The sequence below is a fragment of the Gopherus evgoodei genome, chromosome 2, assembly GCF_007399415.2.
Source record: "Gopherus evgoodei ecotype Sinaloan lineage chromosome 2, rGopEvg1_v1.p, whole genome shotgun sequence".
NCBI classification, from domain to species: Eukaryota; Metazoa; Chordata; order Testudines; family Testudinidae; genus Gopherus; species Gopherus evgoodei.
The window spans coordinates 33,281,712-33,306,571 of NC_044323.1; the positions used below are offsets into that span (position 1 = coordinate 33,281,712).

Below are 24,860 nucleotides of genomic sequence, written 5' to 3' on the forward strand. Positions count from 1 at the left end.
CAGACCTCAATCCTATTGTCCCTTTGCAAATTCGTGTACATACAGTCAAACCCTTAACTCTCTCTAAAAGTACAAAGTTTCAAAAAGTTCCATAAACAGAAGACTGTTGAGGGCGGAACAGATCTGGACAAGAAGTCTAGAGATAAATGTGAAAAGCGAGAGACATATGCTTGTTTTGTTAAAATATTATATGTTTGTTGTTGAAGGAAAAAATCCAGAATACTTAACATTGTTGTTTTAGTTAAATAAAACAAATTTAAATGTCTGTCTGGTGATGCTCTCCTTCAAATACAGCATGGCAAGAAAATCCTCCAAATATTAATGATCAAACTGTTGAAGTAGAGATAGTTCCCAGTGATTTCATAAATATCTGCTTCAATTACTTTTGGTAATGAAATAACCAATCTTGATTTTCTGATACAACGAATCTGAAAAGTTTTCAAAAATAAATCACTTTAAAAAATGTATAGTGTGTACCTTCTAAAAATGAAACCTAAATTTAATCTCTGAGTTGTGATTATAACAACCAACAAGAATGCCCTTTTATGTAGAAAACCATGATTAAATCGAGTTTGGGTGAAGTGTAAACTGGTTCACTGGGTGGTACGTATAGTAACAAACTATTTATATTACAAGATATGACTATGATCAAAGTCTTCACAAATACCAGGACTGGGGATTCTCTCTTTCCCTTCCATAACTACAACTGTACATTTCACATTCTATTGGAAAAGTTCACCAAAAAATATTTATTCAGTTCCACAAAAGAGACCATTGTTTTGTGAGTGTAAAATGTACTTAATGTACAAATAAAATTGAAGTTCACCTTATTGTTTTGATGAAGTCACTAGACAAATTTTGTGAAATTTTAAAGAATGATAGGCCGAAAAATCTTACTTAGAGTTTCTATTTGTCCATACCAATATATTTCAAGACCAGGAACTCACCCGGAGTTATTATGGTGAATATTGCACGCCCTTGCCATTAGCACCACAATCATTGGTCGAAAGGCTTTTCCTTTTCCATCAAAGTAATAGTCACACATTTCTCTAAGTTCTGCTGTAGATACAAGTAATTCCTGTAAACAGAACAATGTATTACTTTCAAAGATACATAATCAACCTGGATTACAGGTTAGGAACATGCATTCAAATCCTCTTAGCTAGTTGTTTGGTTTTTCTCCCTCCAATTTATGTTGGAATTGGTTTTATGACGATTCATAAGACTATTCCTCATGACTTGGGGAAAAAAAAGATTAAGAACAGTGAAGTACTCTAGATAGTGGAAACAGAGAGTCATTTTTCTGCTTCCATCACTTACGCAACAATTTCCTCTTCCCCTTCATTTTAGATTTAGAGGAGATCACGTGACAGCAATACATGTAGACTATCAAGAGAAATCTTCCTTCAGTTACTTTGCTTAGAGTTTTGGTAAACTTTAAAGGGAACCTGATGGTTGCATTTAACAGTTTTCAATGTCAGAATCATTACATTGTCCTAAAGCATTCACCAAAATCTCCTACCTTTTTAATATCCTCATACAGATTCTTCAAGTCTTTCCGACCAAGTTTAAAAGGATCCTTGAATTTTTCATCAGTAACTGTTTTACTACAGCTGCATGGTAGTGAGGTTGTTGTATAATGAAACCTGGCAACAATATGATCCAAAGGAAGTAAGATTGTTAAAAATGGCTTTTTTTCCTGACTTTACACAACAGAAAATTCATGAAGGCTCTTGCCTCTCCAAAAATACTTTCAGACAGCAGTGAGACGTTAAACATGGCTACATGTCAGGATATGTTAAATGTGACACAGATTTTAGAGTGATGTGTAAAATGCAGCATTTTGAGAAAATGTGTTCAGTAAACTAGAGAGGACTTTTTTAGCAATGCAATTTTTGTTTTTCTTTCCTTGACAGCCAATTTGAAGGTGTAGTCAACACCTGCAATTTGGTGTCAACAGAATGACTTTACCATCCTTTTTTTCTTAAGAAAGTGGTTTCTATTTTGGAGTTGAATATACTCTACACTCTATGCAGCTAGTCACTCTGGCCAACCATGTCTACATCAAATTCAGTCCTCCAGATAGGACAGAGGCTGAGCAATAAAAAGAGTCAGAGCTTCTTTCTGGATATGCCAGGATCGATAGCAAATGAGCCTAATTTCCTTGAGGATCCCAGAGGTTATACCCACACATTAGGTTTCCTCTATTTCAACCTCAGGACATTACCTGAGCTTTTTTCATTGCTGCAAGTTTTTCGTGATGGGAGCATTTCAGTCTACCTGCGTGCCACATCAACAGAAAATGTAATATGACCTATATATTAAATTGGTCTTGTACACACTAGGGTGAATCATCTCATTTTACAGTCTGTTTTAGTAACCAAAGCATTACAGTTTAAAATCCACAACTTCACATATGCAATCTACCTAATATAATTATTTCTTTACCTACTTTCGTTGTTACCTAGCAATATGGAGCTTCAACTTACCGCAAAAATATACTACGAATTTTCGGAAATGACAAAACTGAACTTCTCCCCAGAAAATAATGCATCTGCAGAAAGAAAAGACTACTTTTACTCTGAAATCAAAATCTTTAAATTCAGTGGAACTATATGATCATTAATACGTGTTCATTAATATTTTGTTCCAGTATTTCCTCATGTAGCTAGAGAGTTGTAAAAAAGGCAGTATTGCAATTGTTTCCTTACATGATGTGGTATGTACATATATATTGCCAGTTAACTACTTGATAAGCTGACTCCTGCACACAGGAATACTGAACTTACTCCTTCTAGTCACTAGGGAAGAACCAGGGAGGCACCATTTATCTAACCGATATCTGAAAGCTGTACTAGCAAGACCCAGTTTGTGCACTCAGGGGAGGCAAAGTCTCCTTGCAATGGCTCATTATCTTGCCAGTAGATCTGAGTTGAGCTGTCAAAGGATAAGAGCTGCTAGCATGACCCATGTTGGTACACCTCTACCCTGATATAACGCGACCCAATATAACACGAATTCGGATATAACGCGGTAAAACAGTGCTGGGGGGGAGGGGGCTGTACACTCCAGTGGGTCAAAGCAAGTTCGATATAACACGGTTTCACCTATAATGTGGTAAGATTTTTTGACTCTCAAGGACAGCGTTGTATCGAGGTAGAGGTGTGTTTCCAGGAACTGCTACACTAATTAAAAAAAAAAAAAAAAAAGAAGTGTGCATCCTCTGCTTTCCCCTAAAGAGGTTTTAAATCAGCATGCCTCCTACCGTAGTCCCTTGTGCACAGGAAGGCCTGGTCTACACTGGGGGAGGAGGAGGAATCGATCTAAGTTATGCAACTTCAGCTATGTGAATAACGTAGCTGAAGTTGAAGTACTTAGATCTACTCTGATGTACTTAAATCTACTCTTAGATCTTCACTGCGGTAAGTCGACTGCTGATGCTCCCCTATTGACTCCGCCTGTGCCTCTGGCTCCAGTGGAGTACTGGATTCAACTGAAGAGCGCTCAGCTGTCAATTTATCGTGTTTTCACTAGACACGACAAATCGACCCCCACTGGATCGATTGCTTTGGAGGTAAGTGTAGACATGTCCTAAGAAAGAATACTGCACAGGTGCCAAACCCTCACCATCTACCCACCCTTCCTGGAAAAGATAAAGAAGTCAGGCCTAGACAAGAAGTGAACATTCAAATCAGCACAATTCCCACTAAAGATCAAAATACTAATGCCACAGGACTCGCTGTGAATCCTGCCCCCGATAAGGGCATTTGCAAATAAAGTTGCAGCAGCTGGAACTGCTACTATGACATATCCATGATTTCAGTCTCTTTCAGTGGACAACTGGTGTCTCGTCTCCTTGTAAGTGTCACAAAATGTCTGATAAGAAAAGTTTGCTTCCCTAGCCCCTCAAATTGCACGTCAGGAACAATGCATGTAGCTAATTACTTAAGTGTTTTCCTCAAAATGCAGCATGAGATGCAGTGACTATCTGGTGGTTTATATGAGAAACTGAGGCACTGGAGACAATTTATTTTATTTTTTAACCTCAGGTCACACATACCAATCAATCAATACAGCCAGCATTTCTTAGGGTACGTCTACACTACAGGATTATTCCGATTTTACATAAACCAGTTTTATAAAACAGATTGTATAAAGTCGAGTGCACCGTGGCCACACTAAGCACATTAATTCGGCGGTGTGTGTCCATGGTCCGAGACTAGCATTGATTTCCGGAGAGTTGCACTGTGGGTAGCTATTCTGTAGCTATCCCATAGTTCCCGCAGTCTCCCCCGCCCCTTAGAATTCTGGGTTGAGAGCCCAGTGGCTGATGGGGCAAAAATCATTGTCGCGGGTGGTTCTGGGTAAATGTCGTCAGTCATTCCTTCCTCCGGGAAAGCAACGGCAGACAATCATTTCACGCCCTTTTGCCCTGGCAGACGCCATAGCATGGCAACCATGGAGCCCGTTCAGCTTTTTTTTTTTTTTTTCAGTCACCGTATGTGTACTGGATGCCGCGGACAGAGGCGATACTCCAGCGCTACACAACAGCATTCATTTGTTTTTGCATGATAGCAGAGATGGTTACCAGTCGTTCTGTACTGTCTGCTGCCAGTGTAATTTGGCAATGAGATGACGGTTATCTGTCCTTCTGTGCTGTTTGCTGCTGTCATGGGTGCCCCTGGCTGAGATCGGCTGGCGGCGCAAAAGCAAAACTGGGAATGACTCCCCGAGTCAATCCTCCTTTATGGTTTCTAAAAATAGAGTCAGTCCTGCCTAGAATATGGGGAAAATGTACTAGAGAAGCAGTGTATCAGAGAGCACAGCTGCTCTGTGTCAGATCCCGCAGAAATGATGAGCTACATGCCATTCACGGGGGGTGCCCCTGCAACAACCCCACCCGTTGCTTCCCTTCTCCCCCAACCTTCCTGGGGTACCGTGGCAGTGTCCCCCCCATTTGTGTCATGATGTAATAAAGAATGCAGGAATAAGAAACACTGAGTTTTTAGTGACATAAAATGAGGGGGAGGCAGTCTCCCCGTGTTATGATAGTCCAGGCAGGACATTAAGCAGTGTGGGGAGAGGTTCCCAGCTCCCCACTGCTATGATAGTCCAGGCAGTACAGAATCTTTTCTTTTCATATGAAAGGGAGGGGGCTGACTGAAGCTCAGTCCCCAGTTGCTATGATGAGGACGGTTACCAGCCGTTCTGTACCATCTACTGGGAATGACCGGGAGGTCATTCCCTATTTCACCCAGGCCCCCCCGGCCAGCCTCACCTGAAGCCGCCAGGAGCACTCACGGGTTGATAAGAAGGACGGTTACCAATCCTACTGCACCGTCTGCCACCGGGGAGGGGAGAGGAGCGGATACTTCTCTTCACTGCTGCAGCATCACGTCTACCAGCAGCATTCAGTAGACATAGGGTGACACTGAAAGAAGTCAATAAATGATTTCTTTCCCTTTTCATTCACGTGGGGGGGGGGGCAGAGTAAATTGACGAGCTATTCCCTGAACCACGCCGGACAATGTGTTTGAACCTACAGGCATTGGGAGCCTCAGCCAAGAATGCAAATACTTTTCGGAGACTGCTGGGGACTGTGGGATAGCTGGAGTCCTCAGTACCCCCTCCCTCCCTCCATGAGTGTCCATTTGAGTCTCTGGCTTCCCTTATGCTTGTCACGCAGCACTGTGTAGCCTGTAGATTTTTTTTTTCAAACGCTTTGGCATTTCGTCTTCTTAACGGAGCTTTGATAGAACAGATTTGTCTCCCCATACAGCAATCAGATTCAGTATCTCCTGCACGGTCCATGCTGGAGCTCTTTTTGGATTTGGGACTGCATTGCCACCCGTGCTGATCAGAGCTCCATGCTGGGCAAACAGGAAATAAAAATCAAAATTTCGCGGGGCTTTTCCTGTTTACCTTGCCACTGCATGAGATTGCTGTCCAGAGCGGTCACAGTGGTGCACTGTCGGATACCGCCCGGAGGCCAATACCGTCAATTTGCAGCCACACTAACCCTAATCTGATATGGTAATACCGATTTTGGCGCTACTCCTCTCGTCAGGGAGGAGTACAGAAACCGATTTAAAGAGCCCTTTATATCGATATAAAGGGCCTCGTAATGTGGAGGGGTACAGCGTTAAATTGGTTTAACGCTGCTAAAATCAGTTTAAACACATAGTGTAGACCAGGCCTTAGTGCAGGTAAAGCCAACAACTTGACCTTGAGAGAGAGACCTAAAACACAACCATAATTTAAAAAAAAAAACAAAAAACCCTCTCTCATTTTGACTACAAAAATGTGAAAACTGTATTTTCTTGCCAAACAAACTCAAATTATAGCTGGTAATGAAACACTGGTTAATTAGCCTAGTTCTCCTAACACAACTATAGGAAAACCTTTTTAGGGTCTTCCCCCACAACAAAACGAGTCCCGAACCCATAAAGACTTTAATTTAGCATGAGTAGTCTTGTTTCAGGGCATAGTAAGGAGGATCAAGGATGAGGGGAAAAGAAATCCCCCACCCCTTTGCAGGGAAAGAAAAGCTGAGAGAATCTTAATTCAGGCTGTGATTAACTTGTGCTTAAAGTTTAGTATGTATGTTTGCAAGACCGGGACCTTTGCATTTGTGTCTAATCTATTAAACTACTTTAAAAACAAATCAGTCTAGTTTTATATTAATTATAGATGTAAGAAATAACTTCCACTCATTCTGAATGCCAGAAAACAACATTTTTTCTTTAAATACAGTTTTCTTCTGCATTTCCACCTTTATTGAATTCTGGTCTATCTCAATTTACACATTAGTAAAGTGATCAACAGTGTCTTGAGGTATGTCTACACTTATGGCAGCATGTAGAGTACAAGAGATTGCATGCCCAGTTGGCATGGGTGAGGCACCACTAAAGCGACAAGAATATAGACATACCTAGAGTACATATATAGCCTATGTGATTCTCTACACACCCAAGCAGTACTTCCCACACTAAAAATAGCAGTATAGTGTCCCACTTCCAGAGCCTTAACCCACCGCAGCCTTTCCCTGCTGCTTTCCTGCTTTGCCTGGGGTGTGTAGCTACACATACCCTACATGCCTCTGCCAGTGTAGACAAGGCCTTAGCTTCTGGTTACTTCACCAAGACCCCTGCTGAATTACAGATACCAGCAAACAGACCATTTACTTAATCAGTTCTGTGTAAATCTAATCACACCCTCATATATTCACAAAAGTAATAAAAAAAACAAATCAAACATGTATTTGGGTCACTGCACAGTATTTAAAATCTAAACAGTCATAAGGCAAATATAAAAATTGTCATTACCAAACCAAGTCTTATGACATTCTCTAATTACCCTTGAAACTTTTTTTTAAGCAAATGAAAGGGATACTATCAGGTTGTTTTTTAAAGAAGTTTCTTAGAAACTAATATTACTATTACATTAAAATTAAAATTAATTTAAAACTTCTAATTTCTCTCACTTGAGCTCTGAAAATATATTAGTCACTGTTTTCAATCAATTTCACTTTCAGGCATTACTAAAATTAAGCATATATGCAGTGCAATAATGCAGGGGAATGTTAATTTGTTAATGAAATGTATTAAAATTTTCACTACCTCTCAATACAATCAATTATAAATAATTCTGTAAGTACAGAAAGACCTACATTTTGGGTCAGAAGTAAAGTAGTAGTAGGAAGCTACTTTCACGTGGAAGGTTACAGCACATCCATTTTGAGAGCTTTTAGGCCTGGAAGCTATCTGCAGTTCCTTGTGGGTACAATAGAAGCTGTCAGATGATTGACTGGGCACCGTTCTCCCAGAAAAGGTGAGGGCTTGAGATTACCACCTTCTATAACTGTTTCACAAACAGCATATGTCTGCACACGTTCACATGTGTCTTTCACCGACTGCAAACCTACCCACCAACCTGGTACCCCAGTCCTCACATAGCAACCCCCACTCTGAACACCCCTGCCCTCTGTACCGTATAAAACATTTCAATATGCTCTTCTCCTTCTGAACATACCATCCATGTCCCCTGCACGCCACATGCTCCTCCCTCCTTACCTTGCACTTCATGCCCCCAGCCTGCCTGCCCAGTACCCCTCGCACCCCATGACCCCTCAACCCGGTGCCCCTCGCACCCCCATGACCCATACGCTCCGTAGCCCGGCGCCCCTCCCACCACACGCCCCACCCCGCGGGTCCCATTCATTCCCTGTGACCTCTAGTTGCCCGCAGCCCCGGCTCGCTCACCTCGGCTCCCCCCACGGCCCAGCCCGCCCGGGACCCGGAGCCGAGTCGCGGCCCGGCGGCCTCCATCAGGCTCCGGAGGGAGCCGAACGCGGGCGCCCGAGAGAAGCAGCAGCGCCGCCACCACAAGGCCATGGCGTGTCCCAGAGATGCTGCCGCCCCCGCCGCGACCCGGAAACGCTGCTCCGCCGCCCTTTCCCCCGCGGGCAGGTCCGGCCAGCGGAGGGGTGGCGCCGCGGCGGGGATACGTGGGGAGGGTGAGGGGCAGCCAGGCCCCATCTACAGCCCTACGGGGAGTCGCGCACCCCTGCAGCCAAGGGGGTCCCGGAAAAAGACACCGCCCAGCCCGCGGTAGCCACATGGGGGTCCAGCGGGGCGGGGGCAGACAGAGAATTCCCAATGCCAAGTGCTTCCTTGGCGTGACGGGACGTAGAAGCGCAGCCCCGTTTTGGCCAGGCCGCGCCTGGGGCAGGGCCTGTGCCTGCCGCCTTCCCGTCTGTGAGCCATCTTGCGCCCTGGGCTGGGAGTGAGTCACACACTCTCTGCGGGCGCGAGGTCTGTTTTCTGGACTGAGCCTGACGCCTGTGTTGGGTCATGCAGCTGAGCCCGGTGGGATGGTCAGGCCATCAGGTTTTTTAAATGTTTTTGGAGAACTTTCTCCAGGCCAGGCCGTTTCGGGTACAACCAGGTCACCTGAAAACCAGTTTTGAGCAGTTCGGGAAAACCCTTTCAGAACAATAGGCAACTTGCCACTTGTAGAATAGATGGGGCTAGAGAAATGAAGAGGGAGGGAAGAAAATATCTCTAGTTTATAATTAATATATTAGAGAGACCATTGTGATCATCTAGTGTGACTTTAATGAGCTGTTTCCCTGGCTGAAGGATCTTTCCTGCAGAAGAAGAGCTTCCGGTAACATTGCTACTGTTTGATTCCTGGGTGTGTAGTGACTGACAATCTTTAAAGCAAAGTTCCAGTGTCAATATGTCCAGGCCCCATGGAGTCCCCTGGTTGCTCACCTGGGTGGTGCTGATCTGTCAGGCTGGATGCTGCCTCCTGGATTCCATAGGTGCAGCAGAAAGTTTCCACCACGTGCGTCCTTTCAGCAATAAGTCAACCTTGACCAAGTTATTGTGAAAGAAAAAGAAAAGCAATAGTTTTAGTACGTGGAGCCTTTCTTCAGAAAGCCTCATAGGTACATTATATATTGCACAAATATTTTTGTTTGATGGACTGTGCTCGGTGTTAAAATGCTTAAATTTGCCTGCAACTTTATTTGTAAAGAACTGGATTTGGTGGTTAGGGAGAGACAGTGTCAAGCTCGTGTACTACCTTAAAAATTACAACCAATATTGGCCACAGCAAGCTGTTTACTCCTTTTATCTTTGTATTAGAGATTTGTAACTGTGTTAAACAATGCCACTTATCCAGTGAAGGACTAGGGCTGTCTCAGTTGTGTATTAATGCAAAATTGGGCGTCTACAGAATTGCGTGCAATAATATATTGTAACATCAAACTGCAGGGGTAACCTACTCAGATACTAAAATTGCATGTGATTGTAAAAAACAAACAAACAAAAGTGCACTTTTTGACGGCCACCCAAAACAGATTTTTCAGTGGCAGTATTGAATAACACTTCTAGAAACAAATGTCAAGTGTTATAAATATTTAATTAACAATTACTGTATATTGTTTGTGGAAATGTCTATTAGGAAATTTAACACAGGTACATTTAGCGAAGGATTGTTAAATTACTGTAGCAAAAATCCATGGAAAATGTTAGATTACTTTTAACTCTAGTTTTTTGTCATAAAACATGCTATTCCTGCACTTCTGTCTCTCTCACCAGGAGTGGACAGCTATTCTGCAGCAAGAGCCATAGAGTATGGGCCCTGCTATGGCTGCTTTGCACTATGCAAAGCAGACTTACAGTTGGCTAACTGGCTATCTTGGGATCACTCTTGCACAGAGGAATCTCCAGATCAGTATTCTGGCTATATGCCACCTATGCTTATGGACTCTATAAGGGGCTTCAATTGTGTTGCTTCATTGCATAGGTGACTTTGATTGTGGGGGAAAGAGGGTGCGGTTACACTTGGGGAATTCCTGGCAGCTGGAATGGCCTTTTAGGGCATGTCTACACAGCAAAGAAAAATCCACGGCTGGCCCGTACCAGCCCACTCAGGCTCGCGAGGCTCAGGCTAGGGGGCTGTTCTATTGCTGTATAGGTTTGCAGGCTCATGCTTGAGCCTAAGATCTAGGACCCTGCAGGGTGGGAGGGTCCCAGAGGTTGGGCTGCAGCCCAGTCCCAGGCGTGTACACAGCAATGCAGATGCCATGCACCCAGAGCCCAAGTCAGCTGGCAAGGGCCAGGAACGGGTTTTTCTTTAATGTGTAGACGTACCCTTAGTGGCCATTACGACTGTGTGTAATTTGTAGGAGCCCTGAGGCTTCTCTAAATTGCATGGGGGGGGGGAGTAAATTGACCACCAGTTGACCCCAGATTTGTTTTGGAGGGCATAAGTAGTATAAACTGCTTGTCTGCTTTACACTGTAGACAGATGAGGATCCAGCCCTTACTGTCAAAAATATGGATACATTTCAGTTCTACTGTTTATTTGGCCCTATGTTTTCTATTTTTATTTTGTCTTTAGGGGAAATAATATATCTATAATAATGTGGTTAATTCATAACCTTTTTTTAAAAGGTTCATTGGATTTTTTACAGCTATGCTGCCTGTTGATACTATTCCAGAAAACTCAATTCGTAAAGTACGAGACTGCATTTTTTCAGTAGCCTACCCTACTCCTTTTATATCCAGAGTTCTTCTTGTAGCAGTTTCAAAGGTTAGATTTTATTTATTTCTTAGAATATAGTGTTCCTGTTTTATTAATATGTATCTTTAAAATTAATAGAAAATTTTGAACAAAAAATGTATTATGTATATCGTGGACCTTCATTTTAGCGGTGTCTCTTATGAACTCAAAGAATAGCATGAACAAATCTCACTGCCATCAGAACTTCAGTAATGTTATATAATTTCTGCTTTTCAGGATGTTCTGGAAGGTATTTTGGACCTTGATGTATCTGTCAAAGAAACAGATGATTTTCTCCAGCTTGTCAGTGGTGGGAAAGTGGTTTTAGGATCTATTCCTCTGGCCCATAGGTATGGAGGCCATCAGGTAACAATAATACCTGTTCTTCCACATGATAATATGCATTTATGTGCTGACCTTTACCATTTGAATTATGTCTTGAGAATCTGTAAAAAATTCAGTGCTCATTAAGGGCTAGATTGTAATTTTATATTTTGTTTTGTGTAAGGGACAACAGACAGAAAAGGAGGGAATTGTAAATCTTGGTTAGTTTCCTCCTATAAGTACACCCATTAACTTCAGTAAATCTTCAACAGTAAACGAACAGTAAGCATGTGCAGGATTATGTTGAAACAGTTTGTGGAATCAATCCCTTAATGATTACTTGAGCAACTATAGCATTATTTGTATCATATAGGTCATGTTAAGATATTTGTTAATGATGTCCCAACATGTAAATGATAGCAAGAAGAAAATGACTTCATTTTTAAAATTTCTGTTCTTGTTAGTTTGGTAGTTGGGCAGGTCAGCTGGGTGATGGAAGAGCCCACTTGCTTGGAGTGTATACAAACAGGTAAAGCATGCTTTACTTTTAAAATGATCATATAGCTCTTTATGTACCTTAGTATTTGGTTGACGTGGGTATCCCAGTATGTATCATCATAAATACTACTGTTGTTTTTGTAGGTATGGTGAGAGATGGGAATTACAGTTGAAAGGTTCAGGAAAAACTCCATATTCAAGGTACAGTACAGTTAATTCACACAGACAGAAGTTTGATGTTTTTTCTACATATTTTAAAACAGAAGACAAAATAGTCCAAACCCATTTATTCTCTGTAGAAATGGTGATGGAAGAGCTGTGCTTCGCTCCTCTGTGCGAGAATTTTTGTGCAGTGAGGCCATGCACTACCTTGGAATTCCTACAAGCAGAGCAGCTAGGTATTACCCATCTTTTCTCTTTTGCAACATTCAAGTTTATGGAAACTATGAAGTTGAGTTTTGGGATTGGGCTTGAGCTATGCATCAGTGAAGTGGAGTAGCTAATCTCTTAGAGATCTTAGAGATTTTTTTCTAAATGCAGAGTTACAACTAGTGCCAAAATATACCCCTCCATTTTTTGAGATTGGTAAAACTGTTTAATGAATGCTAGGTTTGAGAATTTTCATTACAGATTAATTCACTTTTGCCTTTGAAGTAATTTGCAAATACATTTTTGTTGATGCTACTATTTGCTATAACTTTTCTCTGTTATGGGATGAACAGCTGTGCATGGATACAAGGGAGGGTGAGAGAGGGTTGTGTTTTAAAGGGACACCATCAACTTGAAATCTACTCAGCTCTCAAAAATGAGTTAAAATTAATTTGAGAAATAACACCTGCCACTAACTTCCCCTTCCATTGCCTGGTATTAGTATCACAATTTCTATTTAATTTTTTTTTACTCTCACCTGTTTCTGTATGAAAGACTTGCACAAGGAGCAGGGTGAACTAACTGACTCAGGTCCTGAACCTATAAGTAATATGCCCCCACTTCATATATATATAAGCACCTGTGTAAGTCCTTACAGGATCAGAGCCTGAATCACTATGCATGAAAAAAAGGTGAAAATGACAATCTGCAAATATTATCATATACACAAAGTAAACAAGATGTCTGGTTAAAATTGTGACATTTATTTTGTGTTCCATGTGAGTTGGTCATGTCTGGGGGCTCGTGTTTCAGAGTCCACAGAAAGTAAACATTCAACAGCAAATGCATTGTATTCAGCTGTTACAATGCAAACTCTTGTGGTTTCTACCCTTGCAGAGTGCCTGCGAATCTCTCTAGCATTCGTTTTAACACATTTGCTCTGCTGGAGTGCAGTGTTTGTAGATAACATGTTGGAAGGTCTGTTCACTCATTTCAACAAAAGGTCCCAAAGTGTCAGTAATTGATGCAAAACCACAAATCTTTGTGGACATCAGTGTGAGAGCCTATGACAAGGTTATGTCCTTCCTTTACTGTTATCTTGACAAATTGTTCACTTCAGAGATACTGTCAAACATTATTCCTTAAGTGTGCACTAATTCTGCTGTATAGAAAATATTCCTTAGCCGACTATACTTGGCAAGTTGGTAAAGTGTCACTGAAGTGACTGTATAAAGCTGTTCTGTAGACTTGTTCCACCAGACTTGTTTTACAAAGTTTTCACTTGAAGAAACCTAGCTGATATCCATATTCTTCCCACTAGGGAACTGTTGTCTCAACAATTTTAATTCATTTACAAAGTTCTTGACAGAAATTTGGGAAAGGGCGATATAACTCAGCCAAGAAGAACATCCTACATGTGGGTTCATGCCGTTAACTTCACATGCTATGTTCCCAACTGGAAGTTGCAGTCTACATCTGCAGCAGTGCCAGATGGAGAAAATATCTTCATCTGGCACTACTGCAGTCATATTCTGGGGCTTCTAATTGGGAAAACAACACATGAAGTTAGTGGGGTGAACCCACCTGTAGGTTGATCTTTATTTTGCATAAGGATTCAGGGTGAAATTCACCTTACCTATATACAGCCTCATTACTCAGAATGTAGGGCAGCGTTTATAAGAAACCAGAGGAGGCTTAGCTTTCCCTAAAAAAGGCTGGCTAGGCACGGGGAAATCCCTTAGATGTGGCATGAGTCACCCCTCTATAGGCATGCCTACCCGCTGCTATCTTTGACGCACCAAAAGTGATGCTCCATAGAAAAGGGTGGTGCCGCACTCCATGCGTCCCCACTCTCCCTCTTTCACCAAGGCCTGTCCCTCGTTCCACCTCTTCTCACACTCACTCTGCCTCATCCCCCAAGACCTCCCCGTCTGCTCACTCCTCTCCTCCCCTTCCCCCCACCACTCACTGAAGGCAGGAAAAAGTGATGAAGCCATGGCCCCATGGTGGCCCCTTCCTCATTCTGGGAAGGGGGTGGGCAGGTCTACCCAACACAGTGGATAAAAACCCTGGCAGCTGCCATCTTTGCTATTGGTCTCACTGTTGCTACCACTAGTGGAGCCATAGGAGCTAGCTTCCTACGGGCCTGGGGGGTGCTCAACCCCCCGCTCCATCCCAGGCCCCATCCAGTTGCTTCCCCCAAACCCCCAATTCCATTCTGCCTCTTCCTGCTCCCACTCTGCCCCAGGCCTCACCTCCACCCTGCCCCCAAGTCTTCATCCCATCCCCACCCCTTCCCACTCCCACTCCACCTCTTCCTGCCCAGTTCCGCCCCCTCCCCTGAGCATTCCATGTCCCCTCCCTCCCAGAGCCTCCTGCATGCCGCGAAACAGCTGATCGTGGCAAGTTGGAGGCATGAGGGATGGGGCGTAGGAGAGAACTGGCTGCTGGTGAGTGCTAAAAATCTGCTACTTTTTTTCCATGGGTGCTCCAAAGTCAGCGCCTATGAATGGAGCTGTACTAGTTTTAGAAATAATGAAATTTTTTTCTGAAAAAAGGCTAATGTAGACAGTGTCTATGTAAAATCCACTGAGTTACCGTACATAAAAGGTTAGCAAGGAACTCCTGACAGGGAGTTCACCATGAGGGTCCTTTGACTTTGAAATTGACTCTCTAAAACCCTTGCCGGAAATAATCCATCTTGTTTTGCCTTTAGGGCACATGGCAAAATCCATATATATGGCTAGAAGGAGGTTTGAGTCTTGTAAGGCAAATGAGGGAGTCTGGATTTTTATCTGAAGGGGATAGGGTTTCTCAGTACCCAAAGTGGGGAGATTTCAGTTTTGTGGATTTTTTTTTTTAATATAGGGGAAAGTTGTGGGTGAGACCACTAGTATGGTAGCACTGGTTTGAGTGAAGATAGAAACCTACATTGTGATGTTAGTTTTTGGTTTTTAATTTTCTTTCAGTCAGCTGGGAGTCTGAAACTATTGTTGTTTATTTTACAACAGTATCAGTCAATAGTCAGAATCCCAACCATGCTAGGTGCTGTACAGCATAAATTTTTAAAAAAGACAGTCCTTGCCCCAGAGTTCACAATTTAAGATTATGACAATATGGCACAGATGAAAGAAACAGACAAAGGATGGGTTGTGGGGTTGGAGGATAAGGTAATAAGCTGTAGCCACATCTTGTCACCTGCCTACATCATTCTAAAGACTTAATCATACCAGCACACCAACTATTCATCTTTTCTTTCTTCCTTAAAATGAAATACGATTGTAAAATGTGACTTGCAAAATATTTTTGCTGAGACAACTTCCATGGCTTTTTATCTTCTCTTACAGCTTAGTTGTAAGTAATGATGATGTGTGGAGAGACCAGTTTTACAATGGGAGTGTTAAAAAAGAAAGAGGTAATCAGTGCATTTAAAATATTCTCCAGTGATTTTTTTGCATTGTGTACTTGGAAAGTGCACTTTATTTTTAGTAAGAAAATATGCACCAAATCATCTCCTTTCCAGAGAGTCCTTATTTAGATACTATACTTCCTCCTGAGGAAATCAGCCCCAAAATGTTTCTTAATTTAAAATTCCTGTGGTCAAGGCTGCTGTTGATGTGGCATACCTGACCTGCATATGTGTCTTCTCTTTCAAAATTTGGCCACAACAGAAGAGGTAAAGGGGGAATTTTCATAGAGTTCCTCTCCAGCAGTGCCCTCTTTTTGGGAACCTGAAATATGGTAACCTTAGTCTTAACTTAATTATTGCTACAAAAAAGTAGCTCTCTAACTAAGGTAGGGAGATAGCAGAAAAGATATTAAAGAGAGAAGCTGAAATTGCTTATAATTTTTATCGCAAATAAAAGTGGGTATGTTGGAGGAAAAGGGTTTGGGGGCAGGGCAGGAATGAAAGGAGAGACGAGAGGGTAGTCTCAATATCTTCCAGTGGAAATGGTTTGGAAGAGGAGAAAAGGAGTCCAGAAGAGCTGGATGTATTTTAAAGAATCCTTATTGAGGATGCAGGAACAAACCATCCTGATGTGTAGAAAGAATAGTAAATATGGCAGGCAACCAGCTTGGCTTAACAGTGAAATCCTTGCTGATCTTGTAAGCTTCTTTTTTGTGTTTAAGAAGTGCAAGATTAGACAAATGACCAGAGAGCAGTATAAAAATATTGTTCAGGCATGCAGGAGTGAAATCAGGAAGGCCAAATCACACTTTGAGTTGCAGCTAGCAAGGGATGTTAACAGTAACAAGAAGGGTTTCTGCAGGTATGTTACTGACAAGAAGGTGGTTAGGGAAAGTGTGGGCCCCTTACTGAATGAGGGAGGCAACCTAGTGACAGAGGATGTGGAAAAAGCTAATGGATTCAATGCTTTTTTTGCCTCAGTCTTCACAGACAAGGTCAGCTCCAAGCCTGCTGTCCTGGGCAACACAACATGGGGAGGAGGTGAGCAGCCCTTGGTGGTGAAAGAACAGGTTAAGGACTATTTAGAAAAGCTGGACATGCTCGTTCTAATGCATCCGAGGGTGCTGAGAGAATTGGCTGATGTGATTGCAGAGCCATTATCTTAGAAAACTCGTGGCAATCGGGGGAGGTCCCAGATGATTGGAGAAAGGCAAATATAGTGCCCATCTATAAAAAAGGGAAGGAGGAGGATCTGGGGAACTACCAGCCAGTCAGCCTCACCTCAGTCCCTGGAAAAATCATGGTGTTGGTCCTCAAGGAATCAATTTTGAAGCACTTCAAGGAGAGGAAAGTGATCAGGAACAGTCAGCATGGATTCACCAAGGGCAAGTAATGCCTGACTAACCTGATTGCCTTCTATGATGAGCTAACTGGCTCTGTGGATGAGAGGAAAGCAGTGGACATGTTATTCCTTGACTTTAGCAAAGCTTTTGATACAGTCTTCTAAGTATTCTTGCCAACAAGTTAAAGTATGGGATGGATGAATGGAGTGTAAAGTATATAGAAAGCTGGTTAGATCATTGGGCTCAATGAGTAATGATCAATGGTTCAATGTTTAGTCAGCAGCTGGTATCAACAGGAGTGCCCCAAGGGTTGGTCCTGGGGCCAGTTTTGTTCAATATCTTCATTAATGATCTGGAGGATGGCGTGGATTGCACCCTCAGCAAGTTTGCAGATGACACTAAACTGGGAGAAGTGATAGATACGCTGCAGGGTAGTATGGAAGAAATGAATTCCATTCTGAGGTTGGAAGCAACAAAATCAGAGACAGCTTTATTCAGGACAGGCAATTGCAAGGGAAGAACACAGCTGACGGAGAGCATCTCTGCCTCAGTTTCTCCAAAGTACAAGCAAAATCACACAAGCATTTATACCTCTTTGTGACATTCATTAATTAAAAACATCTGCATTTTATTTAGGCTGTTTGCTATCTATTCCAGTATTTTCTCACTTTCTCTTCTCAAACATCGTTATCTCAAGGCTAGGTCACACTGACTATTCTATTGTTTTCCACTTGCTTCTGACCTGAGCCCTGCTTCTACAGATCTCGTGATATTAGGATAAGACTTAAATGGCTGCATTTAAATCCTCTCTTTCTTTCCCTGCTATCCCTACTGTGGAAGCATACGGAGGGGCCTAAACAAATAGAGGATTGGGCCAAAAGAAATCTAATGAGGTTCAAGAAGGACAAGTGCAGAATCCTGAGCTTAGAACTGAAGAATCCCATGCACTGCTACAGACTTGGGACCAAGTGGCTAGGCAGGAGTTCTGTAGAAAAGGACCTAGGGGTTACAGTGGATGAGAAGCTGGATATGAGTCAACAGTGTGCCCTTGTTGCCAAGAAGGGTAACGGCATTTGGGGCTGTATAAGTAGGGGCATTGCCAGCAGATCCATGGATGGGATCATTTCCCTCTATTCGGCATTGGTGAGGCCTCATCTGGAGTACTGTGTCCAGTTTTGGGCCCCACACTAAAAGAAGGATGTGGAAAAATTGGAAAGAGTCTAGCGGAGGGCAACAAAAATGATTAGGAGGCTGAAGCATATGATTTATGAGGAGAGGCTGAGGGAACTGAGATTATTTAGTCTGCAGAAGAGATGAATGAGGGGGGATTTGATAGCTGCTTTCAACTATCTGAAAGGGAGCTTCAATGAGGATGGATCTAGACTCTTCTCAGTGGTAGGAGATGACAGAACAAGGGGTAATGATCTCAGGTTGCAGTGGGGCAGGTTTAGGTTGGATATTAGGAAAAACTATTTCACTAGGAGGGTGGTGAAGCAGTGGATGGGTTACCTGGGGAGGTGGTGGAATCTCTTTCCTTAGAGGATTTTAAGGTCAGGCTTGACAAAGCCCTGGCTGAGATGATTTAGTTGGAGATTAGTCCTGCTTTGAGCAGGGAGTTGGACTAGATTACCTCCTGAGGTCCCTTCGAACCCTGATATTCTATGATTCTAAGGGGTATGCAACTTGCAGTATATTAATGGAAAAATCTGGAACATAGCAATGCCCAAAGAAGATTTTTCTTTCCCCATTTTATTATTTTAGTATGTTTGTCTTATTTCTCTGCTTTAAGTTAGTTGATTAGGGCCCTCCATAACAATCCTGCTACATTCCTCTGTTTGAATTAGCACTGAGTGACTGGTGATGCTATTTCTGACTGGATGCTTTTTCTTGAACCTTTAATTTGTGTGTGTCTAGGCTTAAATTTTCAGAAATGAATAGGGACCCAAAACCATTAATCACTTTTGAAATTTAGGCCCTTCACTCCCTCTGTTTCATTTCTTTTGTCTCTTCTATTTTCCTTTTCATTGTTTTGTTTCTTACTCATTTCCCCCTTTTTCTTCTTGGAATTAAATGCACAATTTTCTATGTCATATAAGCCCCTGTTCCTTTTTAAATGCGTTTATATGTGTCAGTCATTTTCAAGCAAATTAAACTGTTAAAATATTTGTGCGTGATTTAATGCACACACACTCATATTTGGTTTTTAGTTGTTTTGTCTGTTTATAAAAATGCATGTGTGTGTGTGTGTGTGTGTGTGTGTATATATACATGCACATTTGTGTGTGTGTACGTACATACATATATGTAATATATATTCTTGTTGCTGCATTGGATGTCTTATCTTGCTAATACTCTATTTAAATTTAACATATATGTTTATGTTTAAGGTGCAATAGTCCTGCGTGTTGCCCAATCGTGGTTTCGTATAGGTTCCTTGGAAATTTTAGCTCATTCTGGGGAACTGGACTTGCAAAGGTTAGAATGAAATCTTCATAGTAATATCAATAAAAACCTATTCAAACATGTATGTACAGTAGTAATTTAGGGTGATCACTTATTGGATTGATTCACCTGATTTTGCTATTTACTTATAAGGAAAGACATACTATTTAATAAAGATTCAAATGCCAGATATTCATGGTAAGGGCTGCATTTAGCTGTTTGGCCTTGACCTTGCAAAAACATTCTCACAGGCTTTTATATACATTTTTGTAGGATCAAGGCTTCAGTTTGTAAAAGTTTTCATAGGGGCCTGTGTGTGCTGCTGTAATATAAATATGAAATATAACAACAACAGAAGTACATTCTGCAATATGTATTTTCCAGCAGCATGCAGGATTAAAAGGGAATAATGTTTGTGGGTAACAAACTGTTGCAGAACTATTATAGGCTTTTTAACAATACTATAGTTTTCTCATCATTAAATATGTTGTCCCTTAAGCAGTTTTGTTGCTCAGTTTAAGAGAGCTGTTCTGTGATCTTGAATCAAGTAAAATTCCTCAGATCTTCCTCCTTTGAAACTATAGACTGATTGCTAATCATCTACAGTAGGGACTTATGCAGGTAGTGCTCAAAGAAGAAATAGCAGTTACTTACCATAGTAAGCAGTTGTTAAGTTGATTGCCTTCCTGGATCCATGCTGCCTGTCCTCTGTCCCCTTTATTTTGGAATCTTACAGCAGATTTTTGATTTGTGGAATGAACTGAATTATGGTTGAGGCTGTGCTGTATAGGATTTTAGTTTATATGTGTGCAGTCCCAGTCAACAGTTTCTGAGAAAGTTCCAAGGCACCTAGGACCTGCATGTCACTTGCTGTCAGGACCATATAGGCAGTTATTGAAGAACCATATTATACAGTGGTAAATAGCTGTTTTTTCTAAGGGTTTATAATTCAGCCATAAAAATGTTCTGTGTGGAGAAACTTGGCTCAGAACTTTGCCTGGTAGTGATTTTTTCTTATAACCAAACCAGTTTATCAGAAAATGTTATACAGGCATATAATCAAGTATTGTGCTCTAGTCAGAGAATTTAATACTTGGAGGAGTTTTAACATAATGTGACGGCTTATAATCATGTTCTGTGTGTGAAATATTAAGGTTTATTGCTAACGGATTCCATTAGGGTCTTACCCATTGCATTTAATGGGTGTTTCTTTATTGACTGCAGTGGGCTTTGATCAGCCCTTTAATGTGGAGAATAAGAATGATTAGTCATCTCTTTGGCACATCAGTCCTAAACTTACTGGTTTTGCTTAAAGAACTCTTGCTTCACTTTTTCAGGACACTGCTAGACTTTGTCATACGAGAACATTTCCCATCAGTAAACATGAATGATTCAAATAGATATTTGGTGAGTATAAGAGAGACTTTTACTTTGCATACATATTGCCAACGAAACATAATTTGTATTAAGAATATAAAAATAAATTAAAATGTTGCAAATATCACTGAAGTGGGCCTGCAGTTTTTATTCAAACAGATGTTTGCAAATATTATTCTTCAATATTCTCACAGTTCTCCCTTCAAGTATGAAGATTGTCTTTTCCTGCCTCTTACTTTACGCAAACATATTTATTGTGAAAACCACGAGGAGTCCAGTGGCACCTTAAACACTAACAGATTTATTTGGGCATAAGCTTTCGTGGGTAAAAAACCCACTTCTTCAGATGCATGGAGTGAAAATTACAGCTACAGGCATAAATATTGGCACATGAAGAGAAGGGAGTTATCTTACAAGTGGAAAACCAATGCTGAAGGCCAATTTAGTCAGGGTGGATGTGGTCCACTCCCAATAACTGAGGAGGAGGTGTCAATACCAAGAGAGGGAAAATGCTTTTGTAGTGAGCCAGCCACTCCCAGTCCCTATTCAAGCCCAAATTGATGGTGTTAAGTTTGCAGATGAATTGTAACTCTACAGTTTCTCTTTGAAGCCTGTTCTGACATTTTTTGTTGAAGAATGGCTACTTTTAAATCTGTTATTGAATGACCAGGGAGATTGAAAGGTTCTCCTACTGGCTTTTGTATGTTACCATTCCTTATGTCTGATTTGTGTCCATTTATCCTTTTCCGTGGAGACTATCCGGTTTGGCTAGTGTACATGGCAGAGGGGCATTGCTGGCATGTGATGGCATATATCACATATTAGTAGATGTGCAGGAAATTGTTGAAATCCAGGTGGAATCCTTCAATGACCTCCTTCCCATGGGTCCATATGATGAAGATGTCATCAATGTAGCATAAGTAGAGGAGGGGCGCTAGGGGACGAGAGCTGGGGAAATGTTGTCCTAAGTCAGCCATAAAAATGTTGGCATACTGTAGGACCATGGGAGGCAGGCCAATCCTCGTTTACAGACAGCCCCCCAGCCTGAAGCAAATGCCAGCAACTGCACACCACAAACACTTAACCCAGGAACCAACCCCTGCAACAAACCTCATGGCCTTCTCTGTCCCTATATCTACTCTAGTGACACCATCATAGGACCCAGCCACACCATCAGGGGCTCATTCACCTGCATGTCTACTAATGTTATATATGCCATCATGTGCCAGCAATGCACCTCTGCCATGTACATGTACCACTTGTAAGGTAACTCCCTTCTCTTCATGTGCCAATATATATTTGTGCCTGTAGCTGTAATTTTCAATCCATGCGTCTGAAGAAGTGGGTTTTTTACCCATAAAAGCTTATACTCAAATAAATCTGTTAGTCTTTAAGGTGCCACTGGACTCCTCGGTGTGTTTGTGGATACAGACTAACACAGCTACCCATCTGATATTTATTATGGTAATATCCCATTCTCCATTAATGTTTGTTCCCCTTATGCCCTTCATATACTAACCATAGACTAGTGATGGAGTGCAGGATCATGCTGTATCCTAAATAAATGCAATATCATTAATATAACACTTTGGTTTTAGCATTATTGCTATTGCAGCTGAACTTGTGCATTGTCACACAGCTCTAGGTGTTCTTGGATAAGATCATCATGCAGCCAACTCATTGAGAGTGCCATGTAAAAGTTCTGACAGGCATAAAAAATATGTGCCCAAATATTAAAAAGAAAACAGTATTATGCGCCAATTGTTATTTTTAAATAAATTATATGTTTGATAACATACTGTTTGTCCGTATTTATTAATGAAAGGGTTTGAAGTAAAAAATATATTTGATTTCAGGACTTTTTCTCTAGAGTGGTATTGGAGACTGCAAATCTGATTGCATTGTGGATGTCAGTGGGCTTTGCTCATGGTAAGCAATGATAGCTCAATTAAATTACTGGTGTGGTAATTGTAAAATATTATGGTCTGTTAAATATCCCTTTACCCATAATAAACTCAAAGCCTTTCAGTTTTGGTATTTGTTTTGTTTAAATTCCCTAGAATGTACCAGTAAAAAAAAATTAAAAAAGTTAAAAACAGTGCAAAAAACTAACTTCACAGTTTTTTTGGTAATTATCAAGGTTAATGCTGGGGTCACAGGAGGACAAATAGCAACAAGTAGAGAAAAGTAAGAGTATTGAAAGTTTAAAATAGTTTAGTGCTGTGATTTATTTCATGAATTGTATATTAACAGTACATAGGTATATGCACATGTGTGCATGCATCCGTGTGTGTATCTTCCAGGACATTGCCTTTAACAGACGGCCCCACGCTTACACTTAGATTAATTTATTATTAACATTAACACATTTATCTAATATAATGTATTGGATTTTCTTAAGGATTCAAAGTTCAGGTGAAAATCAGTAAAAACCAAAAAAAATTAGCTTTTTTAAAACCTGGGGATTTTTTGGTAGAGATCCGTAAAAATCAGAAATGAAGGTCCTTACATATACTTAATAATGGCTTTTGCTTTGTCATGTTTAATTCTTTTTTTTTTGTCCTTTATTTCAAACTTTTTGGCATTTTTACCTACAACAATACCCGTGTTGTTTAGCACTTCTGCAAGTTTTCTCTGACAGATTCAAGAGATGTGTTGATTTTCAAAGTGAGACAGATTAGGAAGAGGCAAAAGACTGGCATAGTACATGGGCTTCTCAAAAAATTCTTTAAGAAGGGTTGCTGGTTAGAGGCACAGAACACGGTTGTATCGATATTACTTATTTCGGTCAGTCTACTGGATTTTTTTTAAAGTGAACACTTTAGACGATACAATACAGTGCTTTTTGAAAGACAGTTGCACTGATGTAGCACTAGTGCATGTAATAATGTTTTGTAATATATTCAGAGACCATATGTTGGTGTGATATAATTGGCATGAGTTTGTGATGCCTTCATTAGATCCTATATTATACAGTGGTGGGGCCATATCAGTACCTAAATTCACTGATACATGATTTAATTGTACAGCATCATGGGAATGCTTGTTTATTTGGAAAACTACTGTACTCTCAATATGCTATGAAACTTTGTTTCAGAATTATCCCCATACGGAGAATCAGCATGATATTGCTAATATAGCGCTCACACAACTCACAAGGAGAGGAAAATAATTGATCAAATGTGCATGAGGTAGTCATAGTTCCTCAATATTGCCACTGAAAGTAAAAGACAGTGCTATCTAGACATAGAAAGCAGATGAGATATCACAGAGACATCAGATGTTTTCAGTTTTGATATATAAAATGCCTGCAAGGTTGAGATCAAGGGATTTATCTTTAAATCCAGAATCTCATCTCCTGGGCCCAACTTTAGATAGATCCACCGTAATCTAGGCTTTTCAGCAAATTTTCTGCTTTTGATAAAAGTGTCTAGACTAAACTTTATTGTTTTGATAGTTGTATTTTTGTTGTTGATTAATTCTAGGTGTGTGCAATACAGATAACTTCAGTTTGTTATCCATAACAATAGATTATGGTCCATTTGGTTTTATGGAGTCCTATGATCCAAGTGAGTATAGCACATGTATTTGAATATACCTTTTTTGTTGGACAGGAAATTCCTTCTTATTGTGTTGTTATATAATTTTTGTTTGCTCAGAAAGTTGTTAACATTATTAGCACATGGATTCTGCATATGTGTACTGTATGTACATTGGTCAGAAAATAAATTTTGTGCATCTAGTTGCATTTTAGATCAGAGAGTTTTACTGTGTATTACACAAGTTATATTTTAAATTGTACACTAAAAAACTTGGAGATAATGTATATTACTACTAAACCCATTTCCATAAAGAATCTCTCATACTGACATTCATCAGATTCCCAGATGCTATAGCAGAAATCAAGAAAAATCTGTAAAAATTGAATACAGCTAAAAGTAGCCAAAAGCAAAATCTGTCATCTTTTATCATTTTGACTTTACAGTCACAACTGTTAATCCGTAGGGTGGGGTGTGTGTGTGTGT

General features: G+C 40.9%; 2 protein-coding genes across 7 annotated transcripts in view; one reads left to right on the plus strand and one right to left on the minus strand.

Annotated features, from left to right (window-relative positions):
• PDSS1 (decaprenyl diphosphate synthase subunit 1) overlaps nucleotides 1-8,406 on the minus strand; it is a 46,478-nt gene extending 38,072 nt beyond the window's left edge. For 2 of the 6 annotated variants that reach the window (XM_030550323.1, XM_030550322.1), the window contains exons 1-4: nucleotides 8,262-8,406; nucleotides 2,490-2,554; nucleotides 1,523-1,646; nucleotides 948-1,078 (exon numbers count right to left, since the gene is read on the minus strand). In XM_030550323.1, the coding sequence (XP_030406183.1) occupies nucleotides 948-1,078; nucleotides 1,523-1,646; nucleotides 2,490-2,554; nucleotides 8,262-8,393 (452 nt within the window). In that variant the 5' untranslated portion in view covers nucleotides 8,394-8,406. Of the gene's footprint in view, nucleotides 1-947; nucleotides 1,079-1,522; nucleotides 1,647-2,489; nucleotides 2,555-7,669; nucleotides 8,045-8,261 lie in introns of those variants that run through there. The other 4 variants (XM_030550324.1, XM_030550326.1, XM_030550325.1 and 1 more) reach the window with 4 other exon arrangements.
• The window catches only part of LOC115645525 (protein adenylyltransferase SelO-like), a 54,735-nt gene continuing 38,200 nt past the window's right edge, over nucleotides 8,326-24,860 (plus strand). The window contains exons 1-11 of the mRNA XM_030550301.1: nucleotides 8,326-8,468; nucleotides 10,985-11,103; nucleotides 11,311-11,439; nucleotides 11,862-11,926; nucleotides 12,040-12,096; nucleotides 12,195-12,293; nucleotides 15,612-15,679; nucleotides 19,404-19,491; nucleotides 20,796-20,865; nucleotides 22,692-22,764; nucleotides 24,321-24,404. Coding sequence (XP_030406161.1) covers nucleotides 8,408-8,468; nucleotides 10,985-11,103; nucleotides 11,311-11,439; nucleotides 11,862-11,926; nucleotides 12,040-12,096; nucleotides 12,195-12,293; nucleotides 15,612-15,679; nucleotides 19,404-19,491; nucleotides 20,796-20,865; nucleotides 22,692-22,764; nucleotides 24,321-24,404 — 913 coding nt within the window. The 5' untranslated portion in view covers nucleotides 8,326-8,407. The remainder of the gene's footprint in view (nucleotides 8,469-10,984; nucleotides 11,104-11,310; nucleotides 11,440-11,861; nucleotides 11,927-12,039; nucleotides 12,097-12,194; nucleotides 12,294-15,611; nucleotides 15,680-19,403; nucleotides 19,492-20,795; nucleotides 20,866-22,691; nucleotides 22,765-24,320; nucleotides 24,405-24,860) is intronic.